We start from the raw sequence: 19,619 nt of genomic DNA, 5'->3' as shown, positions 1-19,619 counted from the left end.
TGTGTTATAAAATTGGTTATACTTCCTTGACCTTGGTGATTTCTTTGCCAATAGGTTTCTATATGAATAAAAGAAATTTTTATTACTGTGGCTTATCCTATCAAATCTGGACTATAAATTTCATTGAAGTTCCCATTATGGTATCTAAGAAAAGTGTAAGTTTCACCAAACAGGTAATAACTGTTGTTCTCCAAAGGCAAGAGAGGAAAACCAGTCTCATCAACTAAGTATTAGTTGTGATAAGCAGTCTTTGGTCTTCTTATAGTTTTGAGAGGAAATGGTGCATTCAGAGTATGTATTCGAACTTCCTTATTATTTCGGTACATTCCCATGATTTCAGAGTGCACTTGAATTCTCATTCTGTTATTGATACAGATCAACCACATGTAACCCTGTAGTTGCGTTTCCCTTGCATGAAGTTTTGTTTAACATGGGTCACAGTAATGGATCATTTATACAAAGTAATAGATTGCTTCCTCTTTCTGCCAGCTGATTTGATCAGTCTGAAGTTCCTTTGTACTCTGGGTTACATAGCTAGTATGGAATCTGTATGGTATATTTTTTAGTATGACAGTAACTGTATTAACCATTTACATTCTCTAAATCTTTTAAGGACATTTTATTAAACACAAAAAGGCCCTTGTTTTGAAGTAAATAAACTTGAAACTAAAATGAGCAAGGAGTTATCATAAAGGACTAAACCACCAGACTTCTTGGAAAGCAGGTCATTTTCATTAGGTGACTGTTCTGGTTTAACTGTGGACTGGCCAGGGAAAGAAATGAAAACATTTCTTTCTAGCTTTCCCATTTAACATATTTTTCTGCTTTTAGAAACAGTACAAGAGAACATACTCATTTTGCTTTCCTAATGAAGAATTTGTAGCCCCTAAAGGTTCTAGCTCTGAGTATTTTCCTTTATCATTCACAATGCTGTTTTATAAATGGCAGAAGGTTTAGGGGATTAGGATTAAATGTACTGATCTCACATTATTCCCTGGAATTAGTTTTTTAGCCAAATCCCTGATTATAGTAGTTGGTTTCATTTTTTTACTAATATGGTTTAAAAGTCGCCTGAAAGAGAAAAGAAGATTGAGAGTTCAACAGTTAAATTCCAGTTGGTGGAGACTGCATTATTCAGTGACATTAATTCTCCAGGTATCATTTATAGGACGTAGTTGAAAAACCTGAAAATAAGCAAAATTGCCTTTGTGTTTTCAGAATTAAAAGCCCAAAGAGCAGACGAGACCAGATGCATAGAATGTCTCCTTTAAAGTTTGCTAACTCCCCCCACCTTTTTTTTTTAAGATTTTATTTATTTATTTGACAGACAGAGATCACAAGTAGGCAGAGAGGCAGGCAGAGAGAGAAGAGAGAGGAGGAAGCAGGCTCCTCACCGAGCAGAAAGCCCGATGCGGTGCTCGATCCCAGGACCCTGGGACCATGACACAAGCCGAAGGCAGAGGTTTTAACCCACTGAGCCATCCAGGCGCCCCTGCTAACTCCCTTTTATTCACAGTCCCAACCAGCTGGTTTCCAGGAAGAAAGAGCAATTGGACCTCCTTCTTGTCAGCACATGCAAATCTACCTGAGGTCTCATTGCAATACAGTATTCCATTGTACGGGGGCACACGACTGTATGTGGGGCCACTCCTCTTTATGAACTCTCCTCTCCCAGTCCTTTGCTACTCCAAGTAATTCTTTTTTCCAGTTTTCCCAACTGCATTTATTGAACAGCTTTTTTTCTCCACTGATGACTTCATCATGAATTTTATTCCCACATGCATTCAGGTTTGTTTTGAGGCTCTCTGATGTTCCACTGAGCTATGTGACCCTTTTCTGATAAATAGTTTCAACTGTTGCAGCTTTGTAATCTGTCCACTATTTCGGAGCGCCCGTCTCTTTCTCTCCTTCTTCAGAATCCCTAGTTGGCTAATGCATTTCGTTTTCAAATGAACATTAATGTAATTCATTAAATTTCAAAATAAGAATGATCTTTTAGTATTTTAATTGGGATTGAAGTGAATTGAATTGATCCATTAATTTAGTGGGAGAATTTATATCTTTTGCAATGGAAGACCAAAGAAATGTCCCATTGTGTTTTAAAGTTTTCTTTAGATAAGTGCACTACATTTCTTCTTACATTTGTATTTAGCTATTATTTTTATACAGGGGATTTTTAATGTTTTAAATATAAGTTCTAAATAATGCTAATTTTGCCTTTCCAAATTTATAACTCGTTTTTTAATCTTGCCTAATTTCACTGATTTAGCACTTTTGAGGCAGTATTAATAATACAACAACAGAGTAATTCTGTTAAAATGGAAGTCAACCACAGCACTCTTGTTTCTAAAACCCTTCAAAGGATTCTCAGCTACTCACAGTAAAACCCAGTCCTGTCAGACCCTACATCCTCTGTCCTCGCTGCTGCCCCGGTGATCACAACATGAGCTGCTGTCCTTCCACACTGCTCACCCCAGCGATACTGTTCTCTGTGCTTTTGCTCAGTATGCCAAATTAGGTTCTGTCTTACATCCTTTGCACTTGACTTGCTCCTCCCTCTCCCAGAAAAACTTTTTTTCCGAGTGTCTTCAGCTCACTCCATGACTGCCTTTGCACAAATGTCTGCTTTCTTTGTAGCCTTCCTTCAACACCCCGTTTAAAGATGCACCACCCCTTCCAGCAATTCCTAATCTCCTTTTTTTATTGTATTTCTTCCCTATATCACCATGGACTTGAGTTTACTAACATATGCATTTTTGTTTATTATTATTTATGGTTATTTATTCCTTAAATTGTCCTATAATTACTTTAGAATGATTAATCATTTTTGGGACTTTAAGTGGTTTAATCACTTTTTGTATCATTTACTCAACTATTTAATATTTATTGTCAATTATATTTATTATTTATATCTTTATTGTTGCAAAAGATAGGAAGAAAGAAGAAAAAAGGTGAAGGTATACAAAAAATAAAAAACAACAAAGTAAGGTTTTAGGTTTGTATTTTAGACTTTGCTCCAAAATATTAGGAATTATTTAAATAAAAAGGAAGTAAGCATATTAATCATATTAGTTAAAAGAATAGATAGAGAAAAACATCCACATATAATCTCTAAATATAAGGCCATAGAAAGGCAGAAAATGAAAGAGTATGAAAAGTTGTATTTTACAAATTCTAACCAAAAGAAAGCTGGTGTAGCTATGTTCATATTAAAATAAGCTCTAAGGGAAAAGCATGCCAGAAATGCAGAGAGTTCTTTTTTTTTTATTTTAAAGATTTATTTTTTTTTATTTTAAAGATTTTATTTTATTTATTTTTATTTTAAAGATTTATTTATTTATTTAAAATAAGAGAAAGAACACGCACATAAGCAGAGGGAGAAGCAGGCTCCCCACTGAGCAGGGAGCCCAATGCAGGACTCCATCCCAGAGTCCTGGGACCATGACCTGAGCCAAAGGCAGACACTTAACCGACTGAGCCTCCCAGGCGCCCCTAAAGGGAATTCTTTCATAATTACAAAGGTTTACTCTGTCAGCTAGTAATAGTCAGTATCAGGAATGAAAGAGTCATTCTGGACTACTCCTGTAGTCCAGAGACTGAAGTATAATCACAGGATGTTATAAATAACTTTGTGCCATAGACGCACCACCAGGAAAAGATAACATTGAACATTTTGAAGAAGAACTTTTATTATTTTTTCCCAAGAACTCTTAAAAGCCCAAACGGTCCTAAGCCATTAAAAAATTTGAATCCATAAATAGGCAGAACTTTCTAAAATATACTTCAGTCTTCTCTGATGAGTTCCATCAAATATTTGGAAAATAAATCATTATTATTTTATAAAATCCTCTAGGCAACAGAAGAGGAGACCCTACTCTCCAACTCATTTTCCTCAAACTAGCAAACCCTTTACATCCAAACCTGGAAAAAAGTAATGCAATAAAAGAAAGTCATAGACCAGATTCACTTATCAACATGCAGAAGTCCTACACGAAATATTAGGAAACCATGTAAAAAGGATGTATCATGAGCACAGTGGGTTTATCCCAAGAATGAAAAGTTAATTTCACATTAGAAAATCAACCAATAGTTTACCACATTAATAAATTAAAGGAAAAATATCTCATAATCATCCCAATAGGTACAAAAAAGGAAATTGATAAAATTCAGCATCCATTTATGATTTTAAAAAGCAATTAGCAAACTAGGAATAGAAGAAATGTTTTGAATCTGACAAAGTATATCACTAGAAAACTTTCAGTGCACATCATGTTTTGTGATTATATTGGAAAAAAATTTTTCTTAGTTTGGGATCAAGAATTATTTCTGTTAACATTGTATTAAGATTTTGTTTAGCTCAGGTAATGCAAGAAAAACAGATACAAAGATTTGAAAAGAAGAAATAACACTGTCATTATATGTGGGTGATACAACTATGTACTTAGAAAATCCAAAGGAATCTACAGACAACTTATTAGAACTAAGGGGCTTTAATAAGTTTGCTGGACACAGAATCAACATGTAAATATTATTTATATCATATAGAAGCAGCAACCATTTAGAAAATGAAATTCTTTTTTTTTTTTTTAAGATTTTATTTATTTGAGAGAGAGAAGCAGACTCTGCACAAAGCACAGAGCCCAACACAGGGCTCGATCCCAGGACCCTGAGAAACCAAGAGTCAGATGCTTAACCAACTGAGCCACCCAGGCACCCCCTAGAAAATGAAATTTTTAAAATAACCTATTTACAATAGCACAAAAAAAGTTCCTAATAATCTGACAAAAGTTGTGCAAGACAACTACATGTAAGATGTGTAAACATTTTTAGAGACTCAAAAAGGAGAACTCTCCCATGTTCATGGGGTGGAAAATTCAGTATTGTGAAGATATTACTTCTCTCAAATTAATTTTTAAATTTAGTACAATCAGAATCTCAATGAGATGTTTATGGAACTTGAATAGCCAATTCCAAAATGTTTGTGGAACTGTTGAGAGCCAAAAATACCCAAGGCATTTTTGAAGAACAAGATGGGGCTTAACTTAATGTACCGAATATCAAAATATATTATGAAGCTTTTGTAAAGTAAGACACTGTGCTCTTGGCACAGACTGAGAGAGGTTGGCCTGCAGAACAGGTCAGAGAGCTCCAGAAAGAACCCCTTCACATCCATATGGGGTTCACAACAGGAGTGTCCGTGCGGAAAGGCAGGGAAAGGGCAGCCTTTCCAGTTCATAGCGCTGGGACAATCAAGTTTCCATATGTTAAGAAATTAAATTAGACCCATATTTCACGGCATACATAACAATCAGTTTCAGGTAGATTACGAATGTAAGTGTGGAAGACTAGACCACAGAGCTTTTGGGGATACTATTAAAGAATGCTGGCTGCTGGGGAGCCTGCCATGCTGTGGACTGTGGCGTCACCCGGCTTCCTCAGCGTGGCATATTCCTAGGGCTCCTAGTGAGGCTGGCAAACGAGAGCCCAGCTGAACCCAAGAAGTCAGTTCCTTTCATTTTTTTCCTTTGTGGCCACCGCAGCTGCTAACACACCTGCTTCCAGTCTCGAGGGAGAAGTCTTCCGGGTTTGGGAAAGGTAGCTCCTTCCTGGCCCGTCTGCTGGGAGGCCTCCGCAGAGCAGCGAGAAACCCTGCCTCTCCTAGCACCAAAGATTGCTCTGTGTAAATCCACCCGTTTGAATCTCTCAAGTCTTGTTAGGTCCAATAGAACATCGATAGCACTACAGGAATAAAAGAACTCGTGATGTTAGAACTACCCAGAAGATAAGGAAAGACTTCTGAATCTGAAGGTGTAAAATCAATGGTTAATTGTAACACCACTCCAGTTGCTGAGAGAATTTATCATTTCTACCTCTCAGACTCTTAAAGCATGCTGCTTTGGATCCAGGTGAAATGCCAGATCCCCAAATTAAACTAACATTCGACAGAATGATAAAAATTTACATTCTGTGTGAGTTCCAGACACCCACCAAAGCGGTGTCTCAGAAACAGAGAAGGAAAGTGTAATAGTAATGCCATGCTGTGTAAGAGTTCTTATTGATCCCCGTCTTTAACACTTGGTACTGTTGGACTTCGTAATTCTTGCCAGTCTGTAGGCTATTCCACGTCTATTAAGAGTGACCACAGTCATACTTGACTTTGAGCACGGCAGAAAGGCAGGGGTGAAGTAGCAGCATACTACTACTGTTCACTGAATAGGGGCGCGGGGTCCGCCTGTTCAAGGGCCGTTGGGTTCTTTACGGGTGCCTCCTGTGGGGCAGAGGCCTGCAGTTACGGTGCCGGTGTAGCACACCCTGCTCACCCCGTGTCCTCACTCTGGGGGAGGGGGTGCAAAGGCAGAATCCAGGATGCTGCGCCCCAGTGTTACACCAGAGAGAAAGAAGACGACCAAATATCAGAGAAGTCCCGGGATTCCAGAGCTGATCTCCTTGCTTCTCTGCCTGGGTTTGAATACACTGGGTTGGAATTCACACTGAAAGTGGCATTGAGGCAGGATGATTCCTTTAACTGACTTTTCTTGGTTAATCAGACTTCGCGGAGATTCCACAACCTTTATGTGAATCTTCATATAGAATCTTTGTATAAACCCATTGCAGAATAGGCAGCTGGCTCTGAATGGAGGACTCCCCATCACCCCTGATACTTGGGAGTCCCGTCCTCTGCATCACATCTGTCCCATGAATGCCTTTGTTAAGCAGACACAGTCCATCCAGCATCTCCCCTGCTTTGTACTTAAGATGCTAAGGTGGCAGCAACTCCCTTACTCTGGCTGAAACCCTGCATTCGTTCCAAAAGCCCGGTATGAGCATTTTACATGTAAAGTTGCTTATGCAGCATTTAAAAAATCATCAGAAAAGCCTGTGGCTTTTTTTTTTTTTCTCCCCGCTCCCCGCTCCAAATAATGTCTTTTTTTTTTAATTTTATTTATTTATTTGACAGACAGAGATCAAAAGTAGGCAGAGAGGCAGGCAGAGAGAGAGGAAGGGAAGCAGGCTCCCTGCTGAGAAGAGAGCCCGATGTGGGGCTCGATGTGGGGCTCGATCCCAGGACTCTGGGATCATGACCTGAGCCGAAGGCAGAGGCTTTAACCCACTGAGCCACCCAGGCGCCCCTCCAAATAATGTCTTTTAATCACCACCAAGACCTCAAGGACCAGTACATTCTTGCTGATGTGATAGAGGAGGAGACCTAGTAGAGGTCAAATTATGACCAAACGAGAAACAACTAAAATATCTCGGCTACCATTGAGAGAAAAGGAAAAGTCTGTAGGAAATGGCTGAGCGCTCAGCTGACAGATAAGACCGTGGAAAAACAAGAAAGATGATTAGAAGGAAAAGAGTCCTCCGCCGTTTGACCCTCAAATCCCTGTTCTTTATTAGAGACAGTAACAGAGAGCCTGTAAGTTAGTGAGAATTACAGATCAAATTGAACATTTGGGCAATGCCGCCCTACAGGTTACTATGGAAAAGGACTGTCAGTGATAGAGGGTGAAAAAGCCGCCAAAACCTGTATTGTACTGTCAGGTCTTGCCAGGAAAAGTGCGTTCAGTTCATCCAAAAGGAATGTAAATAACACGAGGGAAATGGCAGATCACTGATAGCTGGAATCAAAGGAACAGACTCGTGGACTCTGCTAAGAGGTAGCTTTCCCTAATTTCTAAAGAAGCATTTTGAATGAAAAAAAAAATAATATCTTCATGATTTGAGGACAGACAAGAATTTTTTGAGCTAGGCACAGAGAATAAGTATAGAAAAAAAAGATTAAAATTCAGCTGCATCAAACTTAAGAACTTATGTCCATTAAGAAAAATATAAGAGATCAACAGGCAGGCCAACGACAGCAACATGACAAAGGACTAGTATCTAGAATAAAAAAACAAAAACGAGACTACAAATCAAGGAGAGGAAATGATAGGCAGCCTAATAGAAAAACATGCAAGAGACTTAAATAAGCACTTCAGGGGATACAGAAAATGTCAACACATAAAAGTTGTTCAACTCCAGTACTGGTCATCAGAAAAACACAAAGCCACAACGAAGTATACCACTGTTTATCAGGCTAGTGATCAGTGCCAATGTAGTGCCGATCTGTACCAATATGAACTCTCATGTCTCTCAGTATGGAAATACGTTAGTACTTAGGGAAACTATTTGGAATTATCTACTAAAGCTGAACTTAGACATACCATATGACATAGTATTTCTACTTCGAGTGATATCATCAACAGAAATACATGCATCCATGCACCAAAAGACACGTATAAAAATGTTCATAGCAACATGTTTGTAATATCTCTGGACTAAAAACAACCCAAATATCTATCAGTAAAATAAGTAGCACTATGTTCGTACAGTAGAAAACTACAGAGCCAAGATAATAAGCTACATATATCAGCATGAATGAATCTTCATGTGTTGAGTGAAGGAAATAAAACACAAAAACATACTGCTGATTGCATTTATGTAAAGTTCATTAACAGACAAAATTTAGCTATAGTATTAATATATAATACTATATATATAATATATATATATTTCCTCTATATATATATTATATATTATATATATAATATTTAATATATAATATAATATATATATTATAATATAATAATAATATATAATACATAGTATTAAGGAATATGTATTAGTCATCTCAAACTGCCATAAGAAAATGCCATAGACTAGGGAGCTTAAACTGACATTTATTGTCTCGCAGTTCTGGAGGCTGGAAGTCCAAGATCAGCATGCCAGCATGCTCAGTTTCTGGTGAGACTTCCTGGTCGTAGACGGCTACCTTCTCCATGCGTGTTCGCCAGACCTCTTTGTGTGTGCCTGGGAAGGGAGAGCGAGCTCTCTGATGAATCTCCTTGTAAGGACATTAATCCTATCTCTCAGAGCTCTACCCTGTGACCTCATTTATCTCAACATATAATCACATTGGGAGTTAGGACTTCAACTTGGGATTTCAGGGGAGTCACAATTCAGTTGATTGCAGGACGATAACTATTAATGTAAAACAAAATAAGGAAGTGATTACAATATCAAGGAACGATACGTATTGGTAGAAAGCAAAGTAAGGAAGTCAGGATAGAGGTTACCTAAGATGTGAACAGAGGTAGGAGTTGGGATGGGAAGATGCCGTACTGGTAGTGTTTTGTTGCTGGATTCACATAGCTGTTCATTTTATCCATTATTTGTTAAATTGCACATTGATGTTTTATATGCTTTACTGTGTGTATCTTAAACTTTTTTTAAAAAGTAAAACCATTGTATCCATTCTCACTTCCTGTTCTATAATCTGTTAACACTGGTGATCTATTTCACTTATATTACTCTGGTATTAATAGGGATTGTGCTTAACTATTTGCCTTTTCTGATCCCTCATAGAAGTTATGTTTATATATTATTTTTTTAAATATTAATATGGTAGATAATGGTAAATATAAAATGTTTTAGTGATGCTCTTCGTCTTGTGGCATCTATATTTCCAGATATCCTGATGAATTCAGCTGAAATTATCTTTTTGTCCTTGAACATTTTCCCATGTAGGTAAAGATTTCCAGCTTTGCTTGTTTCTGGCCTGCACTTTTTATTGAAGTTAAATCACATGTTAGAAATGTATTTGGTCCTCTTAAAGATTACCTTTTACTGGTCAGAGTAGGGAAAAGAGTAGCTTTTTCAAAGTGAACTATCCCAAATCTAATCCATAAAAGGAATCCTGACTAGAAGGAGAGTTCTTTATGTCGCTCTACTAGTCAGTCGAGGTGGTATAACTACTGAAATGGGACATGAATTCCTAATTTCAGCAGTCTTTCAAAAGGATTGTGAATTGCTTCCCAATCAGGAAGGTATCAGAGAATCTGATTTGCTCCTCACCCTGAAAATTAATCCCAGTAACTCAAGAGGACATCCTTACATTCTCCCTCAGATGGCTTGAGCAGTGAGAAGACAAGCAGGTAGTGGTTCTCTTTCACAACAGATCTTTGTCATATTCTGAAACCCCATTTGTTCATACTGTATGGATGAAACAGTAAAACAGTGGGTTATCCCTTAAGAAAACTTCTCATCAAAATATGTTTTTTATTATAGATAATTCGCTCCTTTCTGCTCTTTCCAACAATTGAGCGATTGTCTGAGTCCCCGAACGGCAGGATCGCCACTCCGCTTCTGTGCTGGCTTCGATATGCTCTCTACGTTTTTGCCTACCTTCTACTTAAACCGTGGCCTGAGAAAATCAAGTCCTTTATGATCAGAATTGCCCTTCAAATGATGAACCTACAGAATGAATTTTCGGTCCTGAATGTATTAGAACCGTTTTGCCTTGGTAAGCACCTTTTACAATGTATATATTTTTCCATTTCTTTGTGTCTTTCTCAATTTCTTTCGTAAGTGTTCTATAGTTTTCAGAGTCCAGAACCTTTATCTCTTTGGCAGCTTTATTCCTAGGTCTGTTATGGTTTTGGGTGCAATTGTAAATGGGATGGGATTCCTTGATTTCTCTTTCTGCTGCTTCATTATTGGTGTATAGAAATGCAAACAGACTACTGTGCAGTGATTAAAAGAATGAAGTCTTGCCATTTGCAACAACATGGATGGAACTAGAATGTATTATGCTGAGCAAAACAAGTCAGAGAAAGACAAATACTGTATATAGATTCCACTCATGCGGAATTGAAGAAATAAAACTGATGAACATAGGAGAAGGGAAGGAAAAATAAGATAAGGAGAGGGAGGCAAACCGTAAGAGATTCTTAACTATAGAGAACAAACTGAGGGTTGCTGGGCAGGAGGTGGGTGGGAGGATGGGCTAGTTGGGGTATGAGCATTAAGAGGGGTATTTGATATAATGAGCACTGGATGTTATATATAACTGACAAAACTCTAAATTCTACCCCTGAAACTAATAATACACTATATGTTAACTAATTTGAATTTAAATAAAATCTAAAAAGTAAATAAAAATTTAGAAACAAAAGAAAAAATAAAATAAAATGTATATGTCTAATCTCGTATCAAAAAGTGGTAAGAGAATAACCTCAGACAGTCAGTGAATATTGAGCAAGGAATTATTGTTGGTTTTTTTTCTCTCCCAAAAGCTTAAAACTAGACATAAAACAAAAATAGGAATAGAAGCTTTAATTTTAATTTTCATCAAGCTTTAATTTTAAAACTTATCTTTCTGATCCTCCACTCTAGCTGCTGGATGGTGGGAAAAATTCTGTATATAGTATATATGGAATCTTTGTAGGAATCAAGGGGGCACCCTATTACTCCAGTGTGAGAACTTAAGGGAAACCAGCCAAGGAAACCAGGCCCAATATTCCCATAGAGTGAATAGGCAATACTTTTATTTTCCTCTTTAAATGTTTTTGGAGGGGTTTAAATGATAAAAGTAACAAATGATAGTCATGGTAATACAACCCTGGGTGTTGTGCTGATTATATTTTCTGAATGTGCCAGGAGATATTTGCTACTTTACTTTTTGGCTTCAACCTTGGTTTTTTAAATGTAATCTACCTTTTTAGTTAATACTAATTTATAGAGTATTTATAAATCATTTTCATAATAAAACAATCCTTTCTTAATCTATACCTCAAAAGTTTATTGTAGGATTAAATATGATAACATATGCAAAGTGTCTATATAATATTTTGTTTATAATAATATAAACATATATATAATATATATGTATAATAAAGGATTATGTATATTTTATATATATATATATATATATATATATATATGATTATATATAATAATCCTCCAGCAAAGGATATAATGACAGTTGCAGCAGCAGCTAATGGCACCGTTTTAAGCTTTTACTTGTAGTCCTCTGAACTAATCAGGCTTGGGTATTTTACTCTCGCCATTTTATAGATGAAAATACATAAATACAGAGAAATTACAGGAATTATGCAGTCATACACATAGTGGGTAGTGTTCAAACTTTTGAAATCTACCTGTATGCTAAAACTTCCTTTTACCATAGCTGCTGCTATCATCTTTTTGCCCAAGTCAACCATAAAGGCAGGACTCCTGAAAAAAGCTTACCATGCTCACCTGTGTTAAGAGTGCCACACTGCCATGTACATAATGAATCCAGAAACAAGTCACAGCCCTGTTGTACATCTACAGATTGGTTGTATGAGGTATTTTTATAAATATGTAGTAAGAAACAGTGATTGCAAATATCAAGTTCAATATATTTTCTGTGTTTGTAAATTTTTGTCTGTTCCATACGCTCTCCAACCCCCACTCTTTATTATAGACTTAGCATAGCAGTGGAAGAAGAGAGATAGGCAGAAGGGGAGAAGGGCTAAGGATAGTTATAAAAAATACCAAAGACCAAAGTTGGAGAGGCCCCTTAAAATCCTAGTATGGCCCCTTATCCTTCCTTCCTATTCTAGAAGAGACAGGAATCTCACAATGCCTAGGTGAGAAAGGCATTGACTGCAAGTCAGAAACCCTTCCCCTGTCTGGTTTTCAGTCATTGATCAGACCAAAAGTTAGACTTGATTTCTAAGAGACAGTACGTCTTTGGAAATTATTTGAGACCAAATGGAAGTGATTTCAAATTGTGGCAAGCATAGATAAAGTTACTCCACATAACATGTCAACAAATCATCTTATTTCTCTTTACAGTTTTTTTTTTCTTTTGGAGTTTTTCTTTTTACCCTATAGAGAAGATTATAAAAAGCATTTTCCAGTTAGGGACTCCATTTTCTTCTGAGGAATTCTGCTTCCAGGAAAATGGAATGGATGTACTTTTCTCTGCTTTTCCTAAGTACCAAAACCCCTGCATATGCAGTAACACGTAGGAAGGCAAGAGAAAGAACATAGAGAAACAAACAAACAAACAAACAAAAAAACAGAAAACAAATAATACAATGGCATACAGACTCTAATATACCAATAATTACATTACATGTAAATGGTCAAAATATATCAATTAAAAGACAAAGATTGGCAGAATAGATTAAAAAACATTATCTAAGTGTAGGCTGTCTTCAGACATCCCAGTTCAAATATAATTATATAGGTAGATTGAAAGTAAAAGAATGGGAAACGATACATCATGTAAACATTAATCAAAAGGAACCAGGAATGACCTTGCATTAATAATAAAAGGTTCGCCCTGAAGCAAATAATACATTATATGTTAATTTAAAAATTAAAATAATAATAATAATAAAAGGTTCAGTCTACCAGGAAGATAGAAGACATACCAATCCAAAACGTGTGTGCACCAAACAAGAGAGCTACAAAATAAATGCAGCAAAACTGATAGAACTGAAAGGAGTAATGGACAAATTCTCAATTATAGTTGGATACTTAAGAACACCTCTCTCAACAGTTGCTAGAACAAGACAGAAAATTAGCAAGGATATAGAAGAATTCAACCACAATGTCAATCAACAGGATTTAATAGACATTTATAGAACACTTCACCCAAATCATATGTTTCTGATGGGCATTAGATAGGTAGCCACCTGTGCTTTTCTTACACATCTTCAGAAATATTTTCCAAACCCAAGCCAGGACATAGAGTATATGAAAGTTTTATTCATTTTTCTATATACGTTTAGTGACTGTGTAACACATGTGACATATAATTAAGTGTCTGTTATAATAAAGGTGTCTTCCAATTTTTCTACACCAGAGTTCTAAGCACCCTCTTTGAGAAATGGGGTGCATAAGCTGCAGGTGAGAGAAAGGAATCTTCCTTCCAGCTATAGCAGTTGACCTCCTGCTGTGTCTTCCAGAGCCCCAAGTGCAGGCATCGAGAAGCAAGACTGTTCAGACTTGACACACTACCCTCCCTGGCTCAAGGCAACTAGAGCCTTCCAGCTGCATTGCTGCTTGGAGAGTCCCGGGATTCCTTTTCCTCACAACCACTGTTGTACAAGTTAGATACTATGTGCAAATTAGACTCTAAACTAGACTGAGCTCCCAGCTGCCTTGCTTCATCTCTGTTCTAAACAACCAACGTGCAAACAAACTTTCGGAGCACAGCTCTGCTATTTCTGCCATCCTTCCTTCTCTGATTTTCTGTTCTCTTTGTTCTGGATCTGGCTTTCTGATGTTCAAGTGAGCAGTACTTCAGGGGTCTCTTTTCCCCATTACCCACTTGGACTGTGAAACCTTGGGTAAAGGGAAAGCAGGCAAAAATTACTTCTTTTTTATTTGGGTTCTTGGTTAGTGGTTTACATGAGTCTTAATTAAGTCTCCTAGTAGTGACCCTAGGCTGATCCTTAATCAAGCATTCAGTCATCCTAGCCATCCTCTTCCTACTTGTCCGCTTGGGATCCCACATCACCCTTTCCTCCTCTTGCAACAAGTACCACGGAAACTGCCTTTGCCTGGGCTTGCCCTGGCTATCCCTTAGGTGATTCTGATGACCTTGCTTACTATGAAAGGAAGATGGGATCCCAGCTGAGGGAGACCAACACTCATAAGATCCTGGCTTTTGCAGATGATTAGTGGGCTCCTGCTGAACTTGTATCCCATGAATGGTGAAGGTAATCAGTACTCAAGCCAGTCCACTTGAGTCAGAAGTATGAATTTTAGGTTACACAAAGAGAGGGCTCACCAAGAGAGGAAGACCCGCTCCAAGATCATTCTCAGTGGTCTCTGCCATCCGTGACATCCTCTGCAGACCTGGCTTTCCTGTCATCCAGACAGTGACCTTTAACATGCCAGCCTGACTTTTAGGAGGCCTTGCAGTGTTTGCACATTATGTAATGTCTGTGCTCCAGTAGAAATCTTACAGAAACAAATGGAGGAAGTTTGCTAGTCCAAATAGTGGATAATAAATCCTGCCCTATCTAGATAGACACTGATTTTCTGTATCCTTTAGTTTATACACATATTTTTTTGTTGCAGTAAGGTCTGAAAAATTCAAGGAACCAAAATATTCAAGTACTTCAAATGCTGTTGCCCCTTTGGCAAAGATGGTACTTGCTATGGGCTGGGATTCTACGTATTAGACTTCTTCAGCAGATTGAGTGAAACATCACTTCCTATCGCATCCAAAGAGTAGCTCAGATTCTATTAGCATACTTTATAAACTTTACCTCAGAATTCATCAGATCAATTTGCATAATTAGATTGTTTTAATTGATTTTAAAGAAAATATGTGGGGTTTTTTAGTTTAATTTTAATTCTGGAATGTTTGCTACTGAGTATTTCTTTACAATAGATGGTCTTCTGTTTCATGAGAAACAGGCTTTTCACTGAGACAGTTAAATTGGATTTCTTGATCAAAGCTAAAAGCAAATATATTTTAGCTTAGCAGTATCACAGGTCAGGATAATTAACTTTAAAAAATATTCTACGGTCTTTTCATTCATTAGGCCAAATTCATGTTTTAATTCCTTTGAGTTAACTAACTAGAAAAACATAGTGCAGATAGAAAAGACATTCCTGGTGGGCATGTTACTTTGTTGCATACATTCTTAAAAAAAAAAAAAACTTTCATTATCTTTCTTTTCCTTGGTCTACATGGAAATAACTGTTTAAACATGTACTAGTAAACATAAGCTTTACTAAAGAAGCCCATATTTCGTCTCAAAATATTTTTAATTCAATCTCAGAATAATTTTTTGAGTAAGACAAAATCAGACTCCCATGTTACCTATTCTCTCATTATGTGTGTAGCTTAGAAAAATTTCTTGCTAAAAGACAACTGCAGCTTTAAGAATTCATGGAAATTTAGCCTAAAATGCAACATGATGGAAGAGGGGTGTGTGTGGCTGTGTGTGGGGGTGGGGTGGTCAGTATTAGGATTTAGGACAAAAGGTGGTTGGATACAACACTGGAATATCATCTCTGATTTAGAATTCAGTGACTCAATGAAAGTTTTGCTGTATTTTTCTTTTTTCTTTTTTTTTTTATTTTATCTTTTATTTTCAGTGCATTGTTTATGCACCACACCCAGTGCTCCAAGCAATACGTGCCCTCCATAATACCCACTACCAGGCTCACCCATCCCCCTACTTCCCTCCTCTCCAAAACCCTCAGTTTGTTTCTCAGACTCCACAGTGTCTCCTGGTTTGTCTCCCCCTCTGATTTCCCCCAACTATATTTTTCTAAAGAAATTTATATGTATATGTTATCTGCTACTCTACAAAGTTGTATTAATTTTTTCCCCAAAAAAAAAAAAAAAATCATATACCTTGAGTTGTGTTTTTCCCTTTGGTGAACTCAGTGTCACAGAGGTGTTAAGATGATCTGCTGGCAGACTATTGCAGACTAAATGGATGGTTATAATAACCAGTATAATGGCAAAACCAAACAAACAGGGGCATTCTGTGAAACCTGACAGGAGGCTCTAGACTTCCTGTCACCAAACCAGCAAGACAACTTGGCTTCCAATCCCCAAGTTCTACTTCAGAAAACTGTGTGTGCATCTCCCCTCCAAACTTCCTACTATATCACTCACTGTGGATTTACTTCCCTCTGCATTTTTCCTCACTGCTGAGACCAGTGCTTTATGAGGCCTAATTTTTGTCAGTCCCAACAGAAGCTCTCAGATGCTTCCCTGAAGTGATTGTGGAAGTCTTATACTAGTACCTCCCAGCTTGGCTCACCAGTGTCCCTGTGCATCTGCCTCCAGTTCTGGCCTCCACGGTAACATCAGCTCAGGCACCACTCAGCAGGTTTATCCTCCTAGCCATTGCCTCCCAGACCCCACAGAAAAACCGACAGCAGCGCAATCCCTTCCCATTTCATTTAACAACCCTTACTGACACCTGTCGTTCACCAAGTACACAGATAAGCCCTGAAAAGAATAATAAATGAAATAAAGCACCTGCCTTTCAGCTAACTTCCAGCATGGTAAGGCAGACTTTTGTGAAGAATTGTCATCTGTCACGGCTAGGGCTGTCATGAGAATTGATGTCCAGAATGAATGATGCCAATAAAGGAGGAATCAGTTCTACCTAGGTAAGGAAGGAAAAAGACAAATGAGTTGGACTTAAAGATGAGTTGGGATTTTTCCAGAAAGATGAAGTAGCATCAAGGTAGGTGATGGAGTTCAGCAGAAGACAGTTTTCCTTCCTAGATTACGTGTACTTGGAGAACTTGTGATACCATCTCACCTGTGAGCTGAAAGTCCTACCAGTCTTCCAACATCAGTCCCCACTCCTCATTCCATTAGCCACTATCCTGGGAGGACAAGTCCTGCAATGATACTTAGTAAGCAGGTTTCAGAGGATACAGTAGCAAAAAGACCAGAATATTAGACTCCTCGGTGAGTTTTCTTATACCTGGACTTAGATCTGTGATGGAAAAAGAAGTAAACAATTCACATTTTTCTGAATCCTTCTCTTTCGTTCATGTTCATGTTTTTGTTTCCATTACTCCTGCTCCTGGATATTTCCTTCACTGTGGTGCTTGAAACTCTGAATTCTGCTGGGTTTCCAGGAATGCTGTTGACAGTCATTGCCAAGAGAAATGTATTTTCCCCTTAGGAAATTACATGTCCATTTGGTATTATTATTTCTGACCACTGTGTTGTGTTACAAGCATTTCTGAGGAATGAAAAAGATGGCTTCCTTGGAGCAATTACTGGAAAGGAAACTGGTATGTTACTTTCTTTTTAAAAAAAAAAAGTATACTTAGAAATTATCAGGGAAAAAGAAGAATAGAAATAAAGACAGAGTGAGGTACATTCCCTGATTAAAAAAAAAAAATTACTTTTAAAAATACAAAATTCCTTATAAGCTATTTGAATTTTTTAAGTTGTTTCTGATTCAGGACTAATACTACAGAAAAGTGATTAAAACATGAATGTTTTTACCTCCACGAATTATCCCACAGTAAACTCCCACGTAACTCCCACTCAGCTCAAGAGTCCCCATTGCCCGGATCTCAGAAACCTCCCTTATGGCCCTGCACGTCCAAAAATCCACTTCTGAGCTCATTCGGGTTGTTGGTAGAGTCCAGTTTATGTGGCTTTCTGACTGACGTCCCCACGGTCTTGCTCACTGTGAGCCAGGGGTCCATCTTAGCTCCCACAGGTCAGTCTCCATTCCCTTCCACATGAACTCCAGCTTCAAACCAGCAGTGGTTCTTCTAATCCTTTGAGCACTTTGAATCTCTGACTCCCTCTTCTTCCACCAGCCAGAGGAAAACTCAGATTTTGAAAGACCTGTGTGACTGGTTAAGACCACCAGGATGATCATCCCTAGTCATCTCTGCTGTATAACATAACCTAGTTAAGGGGTTAAGATGTCATCAGATTCACAGGTGTCACCCACACTCCAAAGAGAGGAGACCATAGAAGGGCAAGGATTATTCATGTCAGCCAAGAATTCTGCCTACCACAGACCATTATTTTCTGCTGCTCTTAAATGCTACCTCTGTCTGTCAAAACCCCGATATCCATATATGTGTAGTCATTTCTGGAAGAGTTTATATAAATCAATATTATTTCTTCCTTAAATATTCGGTAGAGTGGACCAATGAAGTCCTCTTACCCTGGAGTTTTCTTTGTGAAAAGGCTCTAAATTATAAATTTAATTTCTTCAATAGATATAAGATTTTTCAGGTTATCTGTTTTCAAGTAAGCTTAAAATTTCTGACTTTGTTCATTTTATCTCAGTTGTTGAATTTCTTGGCATAAAGTCATTTACAAGATTACTTGATTATCCTTTTGGTGCCTGTAAGATCTATAGGGTGTTTCTTCTCTTTCCCGATATTGATAATGTTTTATGTCTCATGTTCTCATGTATTTTTTTTTCCTGATCAGTCTGATTAAAGGCTTATAAATTTTACCAAACTTGTTCTTGGTTTCATTTATTTTCTCAATTGTTTTTCTGCCTTCTGTTTCACTAATTTCTGCTATGAATATTATTATTTACTTTATTCTGCCTACTTTGGCATTTTCTAGTTTCCTATGGTGGAACTGAGGTCATTCATTTGAGATCTTTTTCCATTTCTAAAATAGGTTTTTGGTGCTTTATAAATTACTCTCTAAATATTGCTGTGGTCATGTCCCACAAATTTGGATATGATGTGGTTTTATTTTTATTCACTTATTCACAATACTCTCTTATTTCCCTTTAGATTTCTTCTTTGACCCAGGGGTTATTTTGAAATGGGTTATTTCATTTCTATATATTTGGCGATTTTCCAGGTATCTTTCTGTTATCGATTTCTAATTTACTTCCATTATGGCCAGAGAACATATTTTGTATGATTTTAATTGTTTAAATGGATTGATACATGTTTTATGGACTAGAATGTGGCTTAACTTGGGAAATGCTCTGTGGATACTTGAAAAGAAAGTATATTCTGTTCTTGATGGGGAGACTGTTCTATAGATGTCACTTAGGTCAAGTTGATTGATGGTGTCATTTTCTTTTTTTTTTCTTTTTCTTTTTTCCTTTGTTTTTTAATTATTTTTTATTTTATTTTATTTTTCTTGTTGTGTTACGTCAGTCACCATAAAATACATCATTAGTTTTTGATGCAGTGTTCCAAGATTCATTGTTGATATACAATACTCAGGGCTCCATACAATATGTGCCCTTCTTAATAGCCACCACCAGGCTCATTCATCCCCCTACTCCCCTCCCCTCTAAAACCCTCAGATTGTT

The 19,619-nt window shown here is 37.4% G+C and overlaps 1 protein-coding gene across 3 annotated transcripts in view; it reads left to right on the top strand.

The window, feature by feature from the left end:
- LDAH (lipid droplet associated hydrolase) overlaps positions 1-19,619 on the top strand; it is a 105,266-nt gene that overhangs the window by 65,744 nt on the left and 19,903 nt on the right. For all 3 annotated transcript variants that reach the window (XM_032866915.1, XM_032866917.1, XM_032866916.1), the window contains exon 5: positions 10,108-10,342. In XM_032866915.1, coding sequence (XP_032722806.1) covers positions 10,108-10,342 — 235 coding nt within the window. The remainder of the gene's footprint in view (positions 1-10,107; positions 10,343-19,619) is intronic.

This window comes from Lontra canadensis, unplaced genomic scaffold (genome assembly GCF_010015895.1).
Source record: "Lontra canadensis isolate GAN:19392208 unplaced genomic scaffold, GSC_riverotter_1.0 scaffold32, whole genome shotgun sequence".
NCBI lineage: Eukaryota > Metazoa > Chordata > Mammalia > Carnivora > Mustelidae > Lontra > Lontra canadensis.
The sequence above is the reverse complement of the archived record's forward strand: the minus strand, read 5'-3'. Positions and strand labels throughout refer to the sequence as shown.